Source organism: Neovison vison, chromosome 2 (genome assembly GCF_020171115.1).
Source record: "Neovison vison isolate M4711 chromosome 2, ASM_NN_V1, whole genome shotgun sequence".
NCBI lineage: Eukaryota > Metazoa > Chordata > Mammalia > Carnivora > Mustelidae > Neogale > Neogale vison.
In genome coordinates, this window is record NC_058092.1 from 31,603,674 (window position 1) to 31,622,800 (window position 19,127).

A 19,127-nucleotide genomic window follows, 5' to 3' on the forward strand; every position below is an offset into this window, starting at 1 on the left:
AGGTATATGAGCTCTTCTAGAGCCAAGGACAGCTGTTTGCAGCCAATGGAGATGGAGCCTGAAAGAGCAGGCGATGGCAGCCACAGGCGTGTACCCCACACCCCTCCTGGTGCGGGATGAGCCCAGTGCGGGAAGAGAAGAGGGCACACTGTGCGCTGGGGACCGGAGGCTTGAACCCCTCCCTGCCAGATTCCTGCATGGAACTCCAAAGAATCCAAGATCTTAAATCCAAACCTGGCCTTCTAGATTGTTATGAAGGTGCATATGTCAGGAAGGGTGGAACGTATTTTATCCAACAGATTTTTAGCTTGAGTTACGCTTTTCAATATTTATACTAACAGTTTGTGGGTCCCCTTTTGGACCCTTTCCCCATCCCTGCCAGTGTTTGTGGTTGGCTTGCATTGGTCCTACTGCACCTACCCACCTCTGCAGCCACCCCAAGATGACCTTACCCAGAGCCCTCGACTTCACAGGACAGTGGGAAAGTCCTGACTCCATGATGCTCAAGGCCCCAGTGATCTGGGTCTTCTTGCTCCCTCCCAGATACTGTCTGAGCCTTTAATTGGCCATCCTGGGGGATGTGGGGGAGTCACAGCTGGCCTTGCCCTTGGTACATGGATCCAAATGAGGTGGGGGGGCGGTCAGGGACAGAGGTAGGAAGAGTCTCAGCGCAACAGAGTCCAGGGGTACCCAGAAGGTCCAGGAATCCCAAGGGGCTGGGGGATCATGGCTTTCCAAAGCAAAGCAGGGATTTTGGGGGAGGGAGGGTGTCCATCCTGAGGAGGGGAGAGAGAAATGTACAGGGTATGGAGGGGTAGAGAGTGGCTGATGCTTGTGTGTTTATGACCTCATGAAGAGCTTGGATTTTAGATGGCACACAGTAAGGAGCCATTGTAGGATTGTAAATGGGGAGGGAACTCTCTCGGACAGCCAGAGGTAAGTGGACTAGGGTTGGGGTGGGGATGGAACTTGAATCATGGCAGTCAGTGAAGAAGTGGCTGGAGGGAGGGGGAAAGGGGTTAGTCCCTGGGCAGATAGGAGTGGGAAGGGGGAGGTCAGGAAGACACAGCTGATCTCCACTCTGCTTTCTGGAAAACTCTTATTCTATCTTCTCCTCCTGCTTTCTGTCTCCTCCCCCCATGCTATAGCCCTGTGTCTCCACATTGGGGAGAAGGGCACCTCACCCCAAACCCACCTCCCTAAGGAAGACCACCTCACACTGGTGGCAAGTGGGAGGCCACAGCTGTGTAATAGGGGACCTCCTCCTTCATTCATTCACTTATTCACTCAACAAATATTTATTGATGACCTACAATGCACCAAGCCCCGTTCTAGGCGTGGGAGAGATAGTGTTGAACAGGATAGATAAAGTCACAGCATTCATGGCCCTGACATTACCCGGGGCCTGGGGGGACCAGAAACTGTAGTTTTCCCTGGTATCCACCCTCTGGCCCACTGGTCCGTGCTCCTGCATGCCTGGGAGAGGGGATTTTCTCTATTACCCACTCCAGCTGCCTTAGGATCAGCACCCGGGTCTTTGGACACTGATGAGGGGGTGTCCAATGCCCAGGGCCCTGAACCCAAGGAACTTTCATCTCTGTAAGACCAATCCAGGCCTGAGGGTCAGGTTTGAGCTCAGGTCCTGGTTCTTTTCACTCACAAATGACTTGAAGCCCCTTATGAGGACCTTCCTGGCCTCAATTTCTTTATCTGTTAAGGGGGGCTTTGGGGAAGGCCCTGAGGAGATGAGGGGAGGAAAAGACGAGTCAATTCCAGTATTTCCCACTGGTGCACAGGGAGGTGATAGGATGCCAAGGACTCAGTATCATCATCATTATCTACTGTGTTCGCTGTGGGCCAACCGCAGGCATCTTCTCATTTCATTTCATTTCAGCTCTGCATCGTCCCTCCCCATTTTCTAGATGAGGAAACTGAGTCTCTGTAAGGTGAAATGACTTACTTGAGGCCAAGTCAGACCTAGCTGACTCTGGGAGCCCTTAAGGACGGTGCTGTGCTGCCTGGCACCTGCCCTCCTGGGCACTCAGCCTCAAGAGCAGTAACCCAGCCCTGGTGCCCCCCCCCCCCCGGCTCCACCAGCGCCCTCGGGGGCTAGCACCACCCGGAGCCTGGGCACTGGGTCCTGAGACATGGACCAGAACAGTAGGAGGGGCTGGATAGGGCCAAGACCCGACTTAGGGGCCTTGGCACCTCTGTGTCCCGGGGCGCTCAATGCCCACACCCCGCTTCGGTGGGTGGGCGAGCCCCGGGCAGTCGGGGTGTTTCGCCCCCCTCTCCGCCCCCCGTCCTCGGGGACGCGGCGGCACCTTCACACTTTCCGCTTGGCCCGCTGCTCGCCTTTCAGGCCGCCGCGTTTTCAATTGTTAATTTGGAAACGGAAAAAGAAGCCGGCGGGGCGGGGGAGGCCGCAGGGAGGTAACCCGAGCCGCGGCGCCGCCCCCGCCCCTCCTGCGCCGGGTGCCGGGTGTCGGCGAAGCTCCGCCCCTCCCGGGGACAACCAAGAGATCCGACCACCTCGGGGTCCGCCCCCAGCCTGCCCCACCCCTTCCAGTAAGCCCCACCCCGCGCTCAGGGGGCGGGGCCCCCCCGCGGACCCCGGAACGCCGAAAGGCTGTGCGTCGGCAGCAGAGGAAGGGGCCCCTGTAGGGGAAGCGGGTAGAGGGCCGTACGGAGGGAGGAGTCCCCCCCTGGAGCCCTCCTCCCAAGAGCCCTCCTCCCAGGAGCCCCTCCCTTTCCCGAGGAGTCCCGCCTGGAGGCAACCTCCTCTGTGTCCCTAAGTGAACCCATTGCTTTCTGCAACCCCTCAGCGCGGGGTTCATCTGGGCCAGACCCCTGCCTCCAGATTGCTGCAGCAGGGATCCCTGGCCCCATTAGACAGACGAAGAAACTGAGTTCCGGAGTGGGACAGCTCACTTGCTCAAAATCCCCCAAGACAAGGCCGAATTCTTGAGTCTGGCAGAGATCAGGGTCAGAGCTGAATTCATGGCTTGTTCCTTTGGCTCTGATACTTGCAGGGTTCCGTCTTCCTCCGCTACACGAGGAGCGGGCGTCAGGAGTGCAATATGTCCCCTTCCGTCACCTCCAGCGCCCTTTCTGTGGTTAATGAGCTATTGGAAGTTTTGCTTTGGTCTACCCCATTCCTCCTTGCTATTATTATTCAATTATAGTGGAGTTTCGGAGATTGACTTTCCATGCAAATGAGCACCATGCAAATGAAATGTAAAAGAGCCTCTCCTCAGACTCCAGAAGGTCCTCAGGACTGACAGTTTCAGGAGCGACTAGGACCTCACTTCCCCCTGGGGAAGGTGGAATCACCAGTCCTAGATGGATGAGAGAAAAATAGTGAACTCAGAGACTCTCCCTCACTCCCTTCCTCAGGAGTAAAGCGGGATTCAGCGACAGCTTCCCATCTCCACAGCTGAGAGGTGGCAGAGCCCATTGACCTCGGTTCCTAGCTCTACCCAGGCCCCTGTGCCTCGCCTTTGGCAGCCTCCAACCCTGACAAAGGGCGGAGAGCCCCCAAGCAGGCTCCTGGCTCTTAGAGCACTCTAAATCAGCCGGAACTAGGGACTGGGCAGCCTGTCCCATTACAGGCAGAACAGAAAAAAATGTCTGCATCCTATCACTGGCTTCCAGCCTAAGTAAGACCCTCCTAACCACCCTCTCACATAGGCTGTGGAATAGGCTCAGAGAAGTTGTGCTCCTGGCCCAGGGTCACCCAGCAAACCTTTTCCAACTGTCAGGGCCCACTGGAGTCAGTCTTGCAGGATTCAGTCTGGCTGGACCTGGATTTGGGGTTCCCATGGGGAGCAAGGCTTTCAAGCAGCTGTGACCAACTGCCCCAGGTGTGGCCCATTAATTTGCATACTGCTTTGCTTACTGGTAGCAAAGGCATTGAAACACCTCACCCCACTATGCCCCCTAAAGCTCCCACTGGGTGGGATTCTCAGTAGCTGAGTCTGCAGCCCTCCTAGGCGGGGCTCAACCTTGGGGCCTGTGCTCCCCAGGGGGCCCGGCCTTCCTTGAATCTCCTGTTCCACCTTGTCAGCTCTTGATGCCCTCTCTGCTCCCAGAGTGCTGACAACCAAGCAAGTCTTGGGGACTAAGCTCTTTCCCCTGGTTTGGATTCTTCCCTCCCTCCCTCCCCTCCCCCCTTTGGGATAGTTCTGCTGATTCAGAGGACAGAAGGCTCCTTAGGGGTGACCCTGACCCCTGCCAGGCTCAAGTAGCTGGAGGCCTGGGAAATCCTTGAATCCAGTGCCACCCTGTCACACACAGCAGGATGGACAGGGGCAAGGCCTCAGCCCAGTAGGTAGAGGAGGGAGTTTCTGAGGTGGGGGTGAGGGGCAGGTGTCCTGAGTCCTCCCATAGGAAGAGGAGACATCAAGAGAATATTACTTTAGGGATCAGGAAATCTCAGTGCTAGACCCAGCTCCGCCTCCGACCTAGGGTATGATCACAGGTGGTTCATGCCCTGCTCTGGGACTCAGTTTCCCCTGTAAAAATGAGAGGACTGATTCACTCTATGAGATCTTTCTAGGTGAAAGTAGAGTTCACTTGCTCACCTGCCACGTCCGTCCCCCTAGCACAAGTCACCAGCATCTTTTTCTCGGATCATACAGCCATGTATGATGGCAAACGCCATTGACCCCCTCCCCATCCCCACTCCGCACCACTGACTGTCCTCTACTCAACAGTCCTTGCTGTTGCAAACGCAAGTCAGATCGCATTACTCCCTGCTCAGAACTCCCCATCTCACTTGGAGCAAAAGCCAAAATCCTCACAGCAGCCAGGAGATCACCTCAGCTACCTCTCTGCCCTTGCCGCCCACCACTCTCCCCCTTGCTAGGGACACTCCTTTTGTGATCCTCTGGAATGTACCAGGCACCCTCTGGCTCAGGTTTTTGCCCTTGTTTTTCTCTCTGCTCAGAACCCTATTTTCTCAGATACCCACACGGCTCCCTTGCTCATTTCCTTGCGATCTCTGCGGAAAAGTCACCTTCTCAATGCTGTTCTCCCCAGCCCCCCTCTACAAAATAGTCCTGAACTCCCATACCCGTGTTCTTTCTCTCCTTTCCCTCGCTTAATTTTTTTTTCCATCATCATCTCACACTTTTTTTTTTTTAAATTTAAGTAAGCTCTACACCCAACATGGGGCTCAGACTCACGACCCCAAGGTCAAGAGTCATACCCTCCACCGACTGAGCCAGCCAGACGCCCCAAGTAAACTTTGTGCCCAATGTGGGGCACAAATTCACATTTTGAACCTCTCCTTGTATGTTCCCCATCTCCCCCGCGAGGGTGCCTACCCCACGAATCAGCTAGTGGGTGAGTGAATGTTGTGGCACTGGCCTGGGGCTTGTCCTGATTCACTCACACCCCACCTGCTGCAGGGTGGGTGGAGAGGCCCAGCCAGAGCCGTGGGCAGCTGCAGTGGGGATGGGGTGGTGGGGTAGGGAGGTTTGGGGTGGGGGCGGGGAAGTCTATGGTCCTTCTCAGGGAGCTTTAGCCCAGCACCCATTCTCAGCTGGGCACAGGGCATTCAAGGTGAAAAGGACAAGACCTCACCCCGCTCTTGGTCTGTGGGAGGAGACCTTCCCTCCAGCAGCTTTTTCCCAGTTGAAGGAAATGCCATGATGATGGAGGGGGGGCTGGAGAGGAGGATGGGTAATGAAGGGAGCCAGGGGTGGGCTCTCCCCCTGACCCAGCCAGGCTGGAGGAGGGGCAGACACGACATGGGCAAAGATGGGGAAAAGCGGCTGACTTTGTGGGGGAATAGAGCTGTGACAACGGAGTATCCAGCACCGGGTTGGGCTCTGCGCGGTGGGGAGTGAGGTGTTGGTGCGGAAAGGGCCTTCCTTGCAACCGCGCTTAGGAGCTTGGGCCTGAGCCTGCAAGTCGGTGGATTTCACACTTTTTAAAAAAGCAGCAAGGCTCTTCGTTCAAATGGAATCTTATGCCAAGCCCAGAATGTAGAACTGAGTCACCCGAATCCACATGGAGCGGCTCAGGTGGAACCGGGGGAAGGTTCCCATTGGCTCTCTTGGTTAAGTGTTCAGAATCCAGGCTGCCCGTGTTCCACTCCTTACTTCGCTTTCATTGCGCCGGCCTCCTGCTTAGGGAGCCCACGCTCCCTGTTTATTTGAGGAGTCCGCGCTGCCTGGCCAGCCGCACACAGACGGATGGCCCCTGCTCCCTCCTGGTTCCCACCCTTGACAAGTTGCTCAGCCCACCTCCCTGGTGCACAGGTAGTCTGGCTGGTGTGGCAGGGGGAAGCGTCGAGAAGGAGTAGGAGGATCTGGAGCTGGTCCAGGTAGGAGAGGACCAGCCTATGACTCATGAAACACCTGGTCCAGAAGACACTGCCTTCCCCGTCTTAGCGAGACCGAGATCATTCACACTAGCTCAAGACCAACGGGCCCGCGGAGGCATAGGACCTCCTCCTGCCAGGAGAGAGAAGAGTTTCATGGCCTCGCGGCGGGAGGCACGTCTGGGCTTCACAGAACAGAGGAGGGGAGATGAGATCCTGGGACAGCGGCCTCATGTCTATTTCTCTTTGCACCCTTGCCAACTTTCCTCTGTGGTCCTCTGTTCCGTGCTTGAGAAAGACAACCTGACTGGTTGGGCCGACTTAGAGGGGAGCCTTTCTTGGGTCAGTGTCCAGCTCCCGATGCGTCAGTGGTGGCCAGGAGAGCGGCACGGAGCCACGCTGTACCATGCAGAGCTGGCCCCTTCCGGGCTGCGGTGGCTGTCAGAGCTGTCCCCGGGGCTGCCCACGCCCTTGCACATCCTGTGTGCTGCCAAGAGGCCTGGACAAGGAGACACCGGTGGCACTGAAATCCAGCCCGTGCTTAGGGCTCAGTCAGTCCAGAACAAGGGATGCCTGCTTCTGGTGGGTCTGTCCACAGGGGTCAACTTATAATTTTTCAGGCTAAAGGGAATGCCTTTTTCTAATTGGTTCTCCAAGCGGGGGCATTTTTTTCATATTTTCTACTGTGTGCTGGCCACTGCTGTCCCTCCAGGGACATCCTCAAAGAATCTGGAACTGAGCTGAGGTCTCAGACCTCTCCCCTCCACCCTACTCCGGGGAGCAGTAAGACTGGAGGGACTTTAGCCTTCCCTGAGTGTGCCCCACCTTCATGTTGTGGACGGGGAAACTGAGGCTCCACTGAGACCTCATCCCTCACCCTGAGCCCCCAACACAGGCCTCTGGCCCAGAGGAGCAGCGGCCGCAGCAGCAGCCCTGGTGTGGGGCCCTGGGTCACGTGCTTTTGCTCCCTTTGCCATATTTAGAATCGCTGGATCAGGGGAAACTTCTTGTCCCAGCCCCTGAGGATTCTTGGAAAGAGCCTCACTCTGAGGCCTGGCCGACTGCCCCTCTCCTCTATCCCCCTGCAAGAGAAAGTAAGAGCCTTCTCTCCCCAGAGCAGCGTGGGGCCCTCCAGGCCACATGGCAGCCCCCAGTTGGGGGAGCCCCTCAGGTCTAGCTAGGTCTCTTTTTCAGTATCAGTTCTGGTTTGGGGCTTAAGAAACGCCTTTTCTGCTGGAAGGTGGTGGGGTTATGGGCTCTGTCCTACAGGAACCTTGGCTGAACAGGGGACAGACTGGCCCTTGCTGTCCCCAGGGGGTGAGACAGAAACTTGCCTTTGGGATCCTGGTCTGGGTAGGGTCACCTACTCCCAGGGCCAGTTGTAGAAATGAGGGAGCCAGCTGGTGACCAAGCAGGTGACAGACATTGACAGGGCTGTCTGGGAGGAGGGACGCTGGTGAGAAGGAAGGACCCCTCCCCCCCAGCAAGTCAGAGGCATGGCCTGGTTCTGCATTTACTTTGGCCTGGTTGGGGGTGGAATTATCCCCTCATCTTACATGACTGCTTTCCTCCCTCAGGACCATCAAGCCTTAAAAACAAAACCAAAAAAAAAAAAAAAAAAGGAGTTGGGGGCACCTGGGTGTCTCAGTACTTAAGGGTCTGCCTTCAGCTCCAGTCATGGTCCCAGCGTCCTGGGCTCAAGGCCCGCCATCGTGGGGCTCCCTTGCTCAGCAGGAAGCCTGCTTCTCCCTCTCCCACTCCCCCTGCTTGTGTTCCCCCTCTTGCTTCTCTCTCTCTGTCAAATAAATGAATATAATCTTAATAAAATAAAAATTAAAAAATAAAAACAAAACCAAAAATGTCCCAAACCAAACCAAATCAAAAATGCATGAAAAAACAAAAAACAAACAACAACAACAACAACAACAACAAAATGCATGGGCAGAGCACCTGTGAGGTTCTGGATCTTTCCTCCCATCCTTACGGTAGGGAATAAAGGTCCTCTGTTCCCCCAAGGACCCCTCCCCAGGGCCTGGTCTATTCCCTCCACGTTCAAACCTCCCCTACCTCTGCTCCCTGACTCCTCCTCTGAGAAGGAGGTCTGACTTCTTCTGCCTGACTTCAGCTTCAGAGGATGTCGCAGCCCCTAGGAAGTGCTCTGGCTTCCTGGTCCCCCAACCTCCTGCCCCACCTGGCCCCTCCTCCTGGCCACCTGTCCCCAGGCTGGCAGGGTCCTTTCTGCTCAGCACTGGCCCCGCCCCGCTCTGGATCCCCGCCTCCCCGCTGCCCTAGGGACTTCATTGCATTGCTCACTCGCTCCCTCACTCTCCCCCATCTTCCACTGCTTCCTCTCTCCTGGCTTCTTCCACTCTGGTTCTCGCCTCTTAAAATAAAAAAACCAAAGCCCAGTCCCTGTGCTCCGCATCCTTCTCCAGCCACTGTCTGCCTCTCCTCCCGCAGACTTTAGCTCTTTGCATGCCCGCTGTTCCCTCTTTCTCATGCCCCTCCTCCTCTCCAACCCTCACGGGCCTGTGTCGCACTCCTCCTGCTCCCCTCCTCCCCTGCCGCCAGCTGCCCTTGCCAAGGTGCCCAGTGACCAATTTGTCACCAAATCCAGTGGACATTTTTCAGGCCTTATCTTGTTTGACCTCTTGGCAGCACTTGACACTGTCCTTCTCTCCCTCCTTGAAACCCTCTTGCTTGGCATCTCTGCCACCTCTTTGTCCTGGTTTCCCTCCCGCCTTGCTGGCAGCTCCTTTCTCATCTAGGTGGAGCATGTTTCCTCCCTCTGCGCCTCTGGGGTCCCACTGGGTCCTCCTTGAAATGGGCCTCATGCTCTCTGAACCGTCTCAGCCACTACTGAGGTCTCTACAACTCATGTGCCCCAGAGTCCGCATTTCCGGCTCTGGTCTCTCTCTTCTCGCCCTTGAGTGTGTGTGCTGAGGCCCGAGGCCCAAATGGAGCTCCTCGCCCCACTTGTACCCCCAGCAGGGTCTCCTCTCTGCTCACGCACCGCACCTTCATCCGCCTGGTGCCCACAGCAGAACTAGGAGGGTCATTCTCCTTCCTTGTCCCCATTTCCAGATCATTACCAAAGCCTACTTCCTGAAATCTCCATCCGTCCACTTCTCTTTGGTGCTGTCACCCTCGTCTCTCCTCTGAGTTCCTGTGGAACTTTCTATCTGCTTCCCCTTGATCAGTCTCACCCCCTCCAATCCCTGCTCCACACTACCCAAGTGGTAATTCTAAAACACTTATCACACCATGTCTTTCCTCTCCTTGGCGGAGTGTAGATGGCAAATAGCGTTTCTTAAGGGAACGTAGCAGAGAGGTTGGGAGGTAAACCCTTTTCTGCTGTGCGACCTCCGACTCACAGCCTCACCTCTTCAGCCTCCAAGCATCTCTCTCTCTCTGGGGTCATCCCCAGAGAATCTGGAACTGAGCTCCTGGCAGACCCTCTCCCTTCCACCCCTTTGCTGTGGCCATAATCTGAGGTCCCTCATCTTGTGTGCTAATGTCCCCCACCTCCTGTTGCAAACTGAGGCCCAGAAAGTAGTATGGCTTCTGGGGTCCAGGTGGACTTGGGTTTAGGTCCCTGTCTTATGACTTTGGACAATCTAGTATACTCTTCTTTTTTTGTTTTTGTTTTGTTTTCCTTTTAAATAACAGCTTTATTGAGCTCTAATCCACATAGCATAAAGTACCCCCATACCACTCAGTGTTTTTTAGTATATTCCCAGAGTGGTGCGGTCATCACAGCCTGACTTTCGGAGCCTGTGTTTTCTCAGTGATAAGCCCTTGGGCGATTATGGTACTGCTCTCACAGGGTGGTTGTGAGAAGTAATTAAAAAAAAAAAAAAAGAATGGAGAGGGCTCGGCACAGTGTCTGACCAATAGGAAGCCCTCAGCCAGCAGGAGCAGTTTGGGGGTCACACGGTAAATTGGGGGGGAAGCTGATGTTGGCGTGAGACCCACAGTCCCCAGCAGCGCCATTCTTGCTCCCCCTGTGCTGGGGCTGTCCCTGGAGTGATTTCAGGAAGGTATGGGGGTGGGGTGAGGCCTGGAAGACAATGATGGCAGTTGTTTAAAAAGCCAGGAGCTGGCTAATCCCTGAATCAGCCCCAAGCTCGGCCAGCTGAGCCAGTGATTCTCAAAGTGTGGTTCCCGGAGGAGCAGTGTCAGTATCACCAGGGAACTCTGTAGACATCGGATTCTCAGGTCCCTCCTCATACTTACATTCTAGAAACGAGGCCCAGAAGTCAGTATCTTGATAAGTGCTCTGGGGGATTCTCACACCAGCTGTAGTTTGAGAACCACGGATCTAAGCAAATTGTCTACCTGTTCAGTCCCTCATCCCCTTGTGGCCTTCCTGGGGGTGGTCATGGCGTGGGGGTGGAGGTGCAGAAGGGTCTTAAGGAGTCTTGAGCTAAGCCCAGCCACAGAGAGTCAGGCAGGCAGCACCGGTGTATCCCAGCTCTGCCTCCTGAGTCGGGCAAGGGACAGCCCAGGCCCCGAACTGCAGCCAGATGTGATGGGCAGAGATGCTCCAGAAAGTGCACATCAGTCTGACCTCTCTGTTGGGGCAATGACAGAGAGCTCAGGCCAGCCAGCAACTGTGTCCTATCTGTACTGGCAGAGACAGAGACATTGGGTCCCCAGAGGAGGATGGAGACAATCCTTCGTCCTTGTTTATTGCATGAATAACACCATATGCTGATTCTGACAGAGAGATCACACAGATTCATTGTGTGATTTGGAGCAAGTCTGTCTCTCCCTGGACCCCCTTTCTTCATCTGGAAGATGGGGATAATGATTCAGGTGCCTGGGACACGAGATGTTCTCTATCACATTCACTGTATCTGTTCCACTGCATTGAGTAAGCCTCTGGGGTGGAGAAACTCCCATCCTGTATAGGAGTGCAGGGGACGTGAAGCTCAGGGAATTTTGAAACAGTGTCTATCGCATGGAGCTGGTCAAGGTCAGAGACCTGCCTTTTCTTCCCTTCTCAGAGGGATGCCAGGGGGGTCCAACAGGTCAGGAAGGGATGAGCTCAGAGCTTTGGGAGCCTTCTCAGTGGACACAAACTGGGGGCTTTGCTGACATGGTGTTTTAATGTTTGTTTCATGTGAAATTTCTGCTATTCGTTTATATAATCTATTAAAAAAAAAAGTAAAGCAGAGCAAGGAAAGAGAGTGGGGATAGGGCCACTGTTTTGGAGAGGGGGTGGTTGGGGAAAGCCTCTCCAAGGAGGTGATGTTTGAACAGAAACCTAGTTGAGTAAGAGAGCAGTAAACAGGCAGAGGAAGCAGCAAAGCCAGTGCAAAGCCTGGAGGTGGACATGAGTTTGGTGTCCCAGGAAGGCCATGGAGCTCAGGATGGTTGGAGCACAGTGATGGAGAGGAGGGTCGCAGGCCTGCGAGGGGATGTGGGGACCAGAGCTTACAGGGCCTTCTTGCACACGCGGAGTGTAAGTTTTGCTCTCCAAATAGGATGGGAAGTCAGGGGAGAGTTTTGAGGAGAGTGATGACTTCCAGCTTTGCATTGTAGGAAGATCACCCCGGCTGCTATGAAGAGAGTGGGTCGCGGTTGGGCCACAGCAGAAGTGGGAGGCCAGGCGGAGGCGAGATGGTGGTGGCTTAGTCAGGGTGGTGAGCTGTGGTCTGTCCAGGGATTTATCCCGAAGGTAGAGCCAACAGGAATTGCTAAAGGACCAGAGCAGTGAGTGAGCAAAAGGAAGAATCCAAGGCACTCCTGGATATTCAGCCTGAGCCCCTGGCTGGCAGGCGGTGTCATTCGTGGAGATGGGGAGATGGGAGGAGAACGAGATCCAAGGGCAGGTCGAATTTGGTTTTGAACATGTTCGGTTTGAGAGGCCACCAGAAAGCTGAGAAAGAGACGCTGAGTGGACAGTTGGACGTGTGAGCTGGACTCCCGGGGGAGAGGCTGCCACACTCGGACACCTGCGAAATGGCAAAGGCTATTGTGGTAAAGAGGCGGGGACAGGATTAAAGGTGGCTCTGTCTCTGTATGTTTAAGGAAATGCATTCTAAAATTCCTGTTAGTTTGTTATCACCCCTATTTATTTACTTTTAAAGATTTTATTTCTGTATTTGAGAAAAGAGTGTGTGGGAGAGGAGAGGGGCAGAGGGAAAGGGAGAGAATCTCAAGCGGACTCCACGCCCAGCTCCATCCCTGGACCCTGAAGGTATGACCTGAGCCGGAACCAAGAGTTAAGAACTTAACCAACTGAGCCACTCAGGCGCCCCTACCCCAGTTTATCCTTAAAAAAATATGAGGAAGTGCAGATAAGGAAAAAAAACAAAAAAACCCAAACCAAAACTAAATCACTCTTAATTTTGCCACCAGAGACAAGTCCTGCTGACCTTGGTATGAATATTAAAAAATGTCTATATTTAAGGGGCGCCTGGGTGGCTCAGTTAAGTGTCTGCCTTTAGTTGAAATCATGATCCCGGGGTCCTGGGATCAAGTCCCACATTGGGCTCACTGCTCAGCAGGGAGTCTGAGTCTGCTTCTCTCTCTGCCTCTGTGCTCTCTCTCTCGCTCTCTCTCTCTCAAATAAATAAATAAGATCTAAAAAAAAAAATCTGTATTTTAAAAATTAGGATCCCATTGTCCTTCAGATTTGAAAATCTGCTTTTTTCATTTAACCCATTGTGATGTGTCCATTTTATAGATGTGTAACTAACTATTGACATGGAAAGAACAGTGTTGAGAAAAATAAATTTCTGGAAGCCCCAGCAGGAAGCCCTTAGTGTGGCCCACTAACCTGAGGACGTGAGGTCAGCTGAGCAGTGGGATGGAAGGATTTCCTTCCATCTGGGCTGGGGTGAGGGTCCATCAACATTTAGTGGCAGCCCTTCCCAGGGGAGGGGGCTGGATGAAGATGACCTCAGCAGGGAGGCCTCAGTTCCTGAGCCTCAGGGTCAGGGGCAGTCCCCCTCCCTGGCGGATGTGGCTGCTGCATTTTTCTGTGGTTAATTATTCAACGTGAGGAGCTGGAGCTCTCCCCCTGCTCTCCCTGTGCCTTCTGTCTTTGCTGATTCAGCTCTTGCCTGGAACTGGCCAAGGAGGCCTCCTCCTCGCTCATTCATTCAAAACCCTTTACCGGCATCAGCATCGGCTACCTACCTCCTCTTCCCAGGGGCATGTCCTGGCTTGCAGGACTAAGCCTGCCCTCTGAGCAGCCTGGGAGCCGCTGTGCAAGGAGGGGTGGAAGTCCTTCCCATGTCTGTCCTCTCATCGGCTCCCACTGGACAGATGTGCAGGCGGGCTCAGAGGAGGTAGGTGACTGTACAGGCTGGGCCAGGATTGGAACCCAAGCCTCTCTGACCCTGAGCCTGTGCCCCTGCCGCCGTGAAACGGGAGCACCAAGAAAGCCACGTGGACAGGGACTTGGGCCACATACATGCAAGCAAGCCCTGGGAAGGGGCGTTCTGCAGAGGGAACAGGGGTGCGGGGGGGGGGCTGCCCACAGGCAGAGGGTGAGCACAGTCTCCGCAGGCCCCGAAGCGGGTGTTTTGGGCAGAATGCCGTGTCAGCAGTCCCAGGTGGGGCGACTCTGGGAACATCTGGGGAAGGCTGTGGGTCAGCTCACAAGGGATGTGTTTCCAGAGCAACTCATTCCCTCCGGAGTGTCTTCCAAAGGGCACGTGCGGTCGGGCACTTCCGTCTCTCACAGAGGAGCGCTTCCGCAAGTACGACTCGGTTTCTTTCTCTGCATCTGCAGCCGGTGCCCCTCAGCCTGGCCTGCCTTGCGCATTCATACTCTGTCCAAGGCTGCCAGCCTCTCTCCTCATGCCCTTTCCCCCACTTCCCAGCCCCCCGGGCTGTGGGGAACCCATGCTCTAACCTCACCTCTGTCCTGGACATACTGAGAGACCTTGGGTGAGTCCCTTACCCTGTCTGGGCCTCAGTTTCCTTATGTGTGCAGCTGGGCTTGAAGGAAGTGTTGGATGAGCTGGGTTATGAAGTTCTCCCCATTTCTAAATATCTCCTTCTGGACTTCCCTCTGCCCTCAGGGGAGCCACAGGCCATGAGGCCTGATTCCCCTCGCCATACCCCATCCCCCTCTGCATCCTTCCCCTCTTCCCTGTCCTCCCTAGTCCCCTTTCCTTTCAGAGTTGTCTCCTTCTTTAATTCCTTAAGAGCCCACGAAGGCAGAAACAGTTGTCCCCTTTCTGCAAATGAAGCGATGTTCCACCCACCTTGGCGTTCATGGGAAGCAGGGACCCCTCCCTCGTCCGCTGACCTTCCCTGGCCCCTCAGCTGACCTCTGGGCTACTTTTCTTCAGACAGTCTTCAAACTGAGCCAGGGCCTGGGGCCACCCCTTGTGAGTGGCTGAGCCCACGGGCGCCTCCTGACCATGGGACCCTGAGCCGGTCTCTTTCCACCATCAGCCCAGACAGACTGGCCACCCACCGCTGAGCGGCCCCTTCTCTGAGTGGCAACCAGCAGCGAGGGCAACTGAGAGGGTTGTCCGTGTCTGTGAGCTCCGTAGCCCAGAGCCTAGGAACTTCTCCCGCTGGCATCTGGCACAGAACCACAACTCCAGGGAGCTCTGACTCTGATTCTACTTTCCAGCTAATTCTTCCCAAATCATACTTTTCACCTCCCGCGACTCCACAGCCCCTTCCCCCACCCTTGACTGTCCTGTCCATGCAGCAGTCTAACCCTCTCCCTGCTGCTGTTGCAGATTTTTGCTGGTCTTCAGCTGCCTGGTACTGTCCGTGCTGTCCACTATTCAGGAGCACCAGGAACTTGCCAACGAATGTCTCCTCATCTTGGTGAGTGCCAGAGGCCAGGTTAGAGCGAGGCTGTGTAAGGCAGCCCCTTGGGGCTCAGGGTGGGGGGAGAGAGAGGCTTCTCATACTGTGGCTCAGAGAGTGGCTTGCCTGTGGCGCTGTGCTGTCTTCCCTGAGCTGGTGGCTGCCCCTTTCTGGACTTCATGTCCTGCTTTCCAGCCAATGTTGGGGGACCTACTGCCACTAGGCCAGGGCTGCTGTTGGGCCCTGAGCAGAGGTGAGTAAGTCCCACTCCTTCTCAGGACCCAAACTGCTAACTCAACTCTTGGTGTGATTTCCCCCCCCCCCTCCCAACCCTAAACAGAAGCACCTTGGAAGTGGACAGCTGACATAGAGTCACCCCTTAGGTCACCCAGTCAGGGTTACTGAGTTACAGAGTCTGGGATAGCTGGGAGGGGGAGGGCGGGGCGAAGAGCAGAAAACCCCACACAGCTGGTGCACAGGAAGTGCAAGACAGGCTTGGGCTGAAAGCCTGAGGAAGGGGCCACGTGCTTTCTGGAATTCTCCTCAGGTCCAGTCAGGTGTAGGAACGTCCAGGAGGGGTAGTCTGAGGATATCCTGGCCCCCCTCACCCAAGGGCTCTGGGCTGGGCCAATACTGTGGGACCTGGGCCCTTGCTCCTAGGGAGAGGGGACCGAAACTCAGGTCCCTGGTCCCACAGGAATTCGTGATGATCGTGGTGTTTGGCCTGGAGTACATCATCCGCGTCTGGTCCGCGGGATGCTGCTGCCGCTACCGAGGATGGCAGGGCCGCTTCCGCTTTGCCAGAAAACCCTTCTGTGTCATCGGTGACAAGACCTGCTCCCCCACCCCCACGTGCTTGACCTCTGACCCCAAACCCTAGGGTTGACAACCTGACCCAGACCCTGACTGCTGGCAGATTCCACGGACCCTCCCGATCATCGCCAACACCCCCCACCCTGCCCCAGAGTCCCCCACCCCAACTTGGGAGCCTGACCCCGGGGTGGCTTGGCTCCCTGGCAGGGCTGTAACCGCCCCCTCTCCTGCCCCTGCAGACTTCATCGTGTTCGTGGCCTCGGTGGCTGTCATCGCTGCGGGCACGCAGGGCAACATCTTCGCCACATCCGCGCTGCGGAGCATGCGCTTCCTGCAGATCCTGCGCATGGTCCGCATGGACCGCCGAGGCGGCACCTGGAAGCTGCTGGGCTCTGTGGTCTACGCGCACAGCAAGGTGTGCAGTGGGGGAGGGGCAGGGCAGGGGAGGCTGGCGACCTGGTAGGGGCCCCCTGTCACAGGGCACATCTCTGAGGCCACTCCTGGGCTAGGTCCGGGGTCAGGGCTTGAGGGACCCACTTGAAGGCTTCTGGGTTTGGGGGTCAGGGCGCACAACAGAGTGGGGAGCTAGGGCGGGGTGTGGGGGGGGTTGGAGCGCTGGGGGTGCGGTGGGTCTGGGGACTGAGGTCTGAATGTGGAATCTGGAAGGTCAAGGGGGTGTACCCTGAGTTTTGGGGAGGGCTTCGCCCCCTTCGGGAAGCCGGGAAGGCTGAGGACGGTCTCCTAGAAGGGAGGAGCTGGGAAAGGAAAGCGGGCAGAGCCACACTCCGGTGGGGAACCTTTGTCCCCCATTCCAGAACACCCCTCTCAGGTCATTGTGGGAACCTCCCACCTGCCCACCTCTGCCAGGTGGCCACAGCGTGACTCACTTTCCCAGGCCCCTCCCCCTCAGCCCTCCTAACGTTGCCACCCTTGCTGCCCTCGCAGGAGCTGATCACCGCCTGGTACATCGGGTTCCTGGTGCTCATCTTCGCCTCCTTCCTGGTCTATCTGGCCGAGAAGGACGCCAACTCCGACTTCTCCTCCTATGCCGACTCGCTCTGGTGGGGGACGGTGCGTGTGGGTCTGTACAAGGGCTGCCCTTCTTCCTGAGACCCTCCCCTGTGTGAACACTGTCACTCTGACTCAGGGTTGAGCGAGCCTCTCAGCTAGGGCCGGGACCCCCTGTGACCAGCCCCTGTGTTAGCCTCCAACCTGCCCCAGGAGATCTGCTTGTGGTCCATCTAGTTCCCTATACCAAGCCCCTGCAACCTTCACCCTGACCAGCACAGGGCAGGGAAGGGAACTAGATGGACCACAAGCAGAGAAGGGAACAGTTTATCTATGCCCCTAACCAGCCCCTGTGGATGACCGTAAGGCACCTCCTCATGATCAGGCTTCCCCCTTCCCGTGCCCCAACAAGCTCTTGTGGGTGGCTCCCGAGACCAGCCCTGAGGAGTCTGTAAACTCTTCATGTCCCCAGATCACACTGACGACCATTGGCTATGGTGACAAGACACCGCACACATGGCTGGGCAGGGTCCTGGCTGCCGGCTTCGCCTTACTAGGCATCTCCTTCTTTGCCTTGCCTGCTGTGAGTCCCCCTGCACTTAGGATCTCCCAGCCTGGGGGAGAGGGATCTGGGGGCAGAGCCTGCTGCATGGATGGGGCGGGGAGAGCTCAGAAGGGCTGGGATGGAGACCTTCTCCTTGGGTTGTCCCCCTCTGCTCCCTTCTCCCAACCATGCCTCTTCCCCTAGGGCATCCTGGGCTCTGGCTTTGCCCTGAAGGTGCAGGAGCAGCACCGTCAGAAGCACTTTGAGAAGAGGAGGATGCCTGCAGCCAACCTCATCCAGGTACGAGATGCCTGGGAAGCCCCTGGAATGAACTGGTGTGTCATCTCCTCTCTGCTGACCCAGGTGTCCCAGTTTCACAATTGTGACTCCACTTTGAAGCTCTGAGAGCAGATGTGACTTCTCTGGGGTCACATGCCAAGTCAGGGCTACAAATGCTAAGTGGGATTGTCAGAAGCTTCCCTTGTGCCACATGCCCAGTTCAGGCCTCATCAGAACTGCTCCCACTGTCCTGCTCCAGCCCCAGCTCAATGTGGCCGGCAGTGGAGTGGGGCCTGGGACCTCTTGTCCTGCCAGCCAAAGGCTGTGCAGTCATCAGTAAGCCTGCACTGCTCCCAGCACCAGTGCATTCCCCAAACACTCACACAAATCAAGGTGGTAACTATAAACTGAGACAAACACCTTGAAAGAAAGAATAGCTCTCTGAAGAGCATTTAATGGGGTCCTGGTCTGATCTGACCTTGCGAGGGAACTCTGGGATGATGACCCTGAGAAACTGATGCATCAGTTGAGAGCTGGAAGACTGGTAGGAGTCAACTAGGTCAAGAGGTGAAGGTGGGTGGGGGAGCATTCAAAGTAAGGGAATAGTATGTGCAAAGGCCCTGTGGTAGAAGGGAGCTTGGTGTGTTTGGTGAACTGCAAGGTAGCTAGTGAGACTGGAACAGAAAGCTCAAAGTGTATATAGTGGAAAGGGTTGGGTCAGTGGGTGAGGCCCAGACCTGAGAGCCACACAGAGGAGTTTAACACTTTTCCTCAGAGCAATGAGGAACCACTGACAGGTATGAAGTAGGTGGAATGGATGACATGATCAGATTTGTGTTTTGAAAAGAGCTGAATGGATTGGAGAGTGCTCCCAGTGTGTGTGGGAGATGTTATGAGGCTCTGGAAACCGTCTGGGCAAGGTGGGGTGCTGGACTGGCATTGGCAACAGTTGAGATGGGAAGAAGTGGGCAGATTCTGTATTTTTAGGAGGTGAAATCCATGGCATCAGGAGTGAGGGAGAGGGTAAGGGAGGTGCATGGCGGGTGACTTCCCAGGTCTCTGGCTTGCCCAACTGGATGATTGATGGCCCTCCCCACTGGAGGGAGACCAGATTTGGGGCATGAGGAATGTGAGTTCAGCGGGAGCACAGAGAGCGTGCTTGGCCTCAGCCTCTGAGCGGCAGTGGTGAGGAGGCAGCTGCACATACGGGTCTGCAGCTAAGAGGAGGGGACTGTGTGGGAGCCATTGCACCTGGACAGCCATGAAGCCCAGGGCACGGGTGAGCTCGCCCAGTATGGAGAGCAAAGACGGAGGAGGGAAGATGGTCCAGGACTGAGCTTTTAGGAACCTCAGCATTCAGTGACTGGG

The 19,127-nt window shown here is 55.9% G+C and overlaps 1 protein-coding gene across 5 annotated transcripts in view; it reads left to right on the top strand.

The window, feature by feature from the left end:
- KCNQ4 (potassium voltage-gated channel subfamily Q member 4) overlaps positions 1 to 19,127 on the top strand; it is a 52,554-nt gene that overhangs the window by 14,108 nt on the left and 19,319 nt on the right. For 2 of the 5 annotated variants that reach the window (XM_044237948.1, XM_044237947.1), the window contains exons 2-7: positions 15,043 to 15,133; positions 15,813 to 15,939; positions 16,168 to 16,343; positions 16,874 to 16,999; positions 17,409 to 17,519; positions 17,685 to 17,780. In XM_044237948.1, the coding sequence (XP_044093883.1) occupies positions 15,043 to 15,133; positions 15,813 to 15,939; positions 16,168 to 16,343; positions 16,874 to 16,999; positions 17,409 to 17,519; positions 17,685 to 17,780 (727 nt within the window). Of the gene's footprint in view, positions 1 to 13,494; positions 13,630 to 15,042; positions 15,134 to 15,621; positions 15,694 to 15,812; positions 15,940 to 16,167; positions 16,344 to 16,873; positions 17,000 to 17,408; positions 17,520 to 17,684; positions 17,781 to 19,127 lie in introns of those variants that run through there. The other 3 variants (XM_044237951.1, XM_044237949.1, XM_044237950.1) reach the window with 3 other exon arrangements.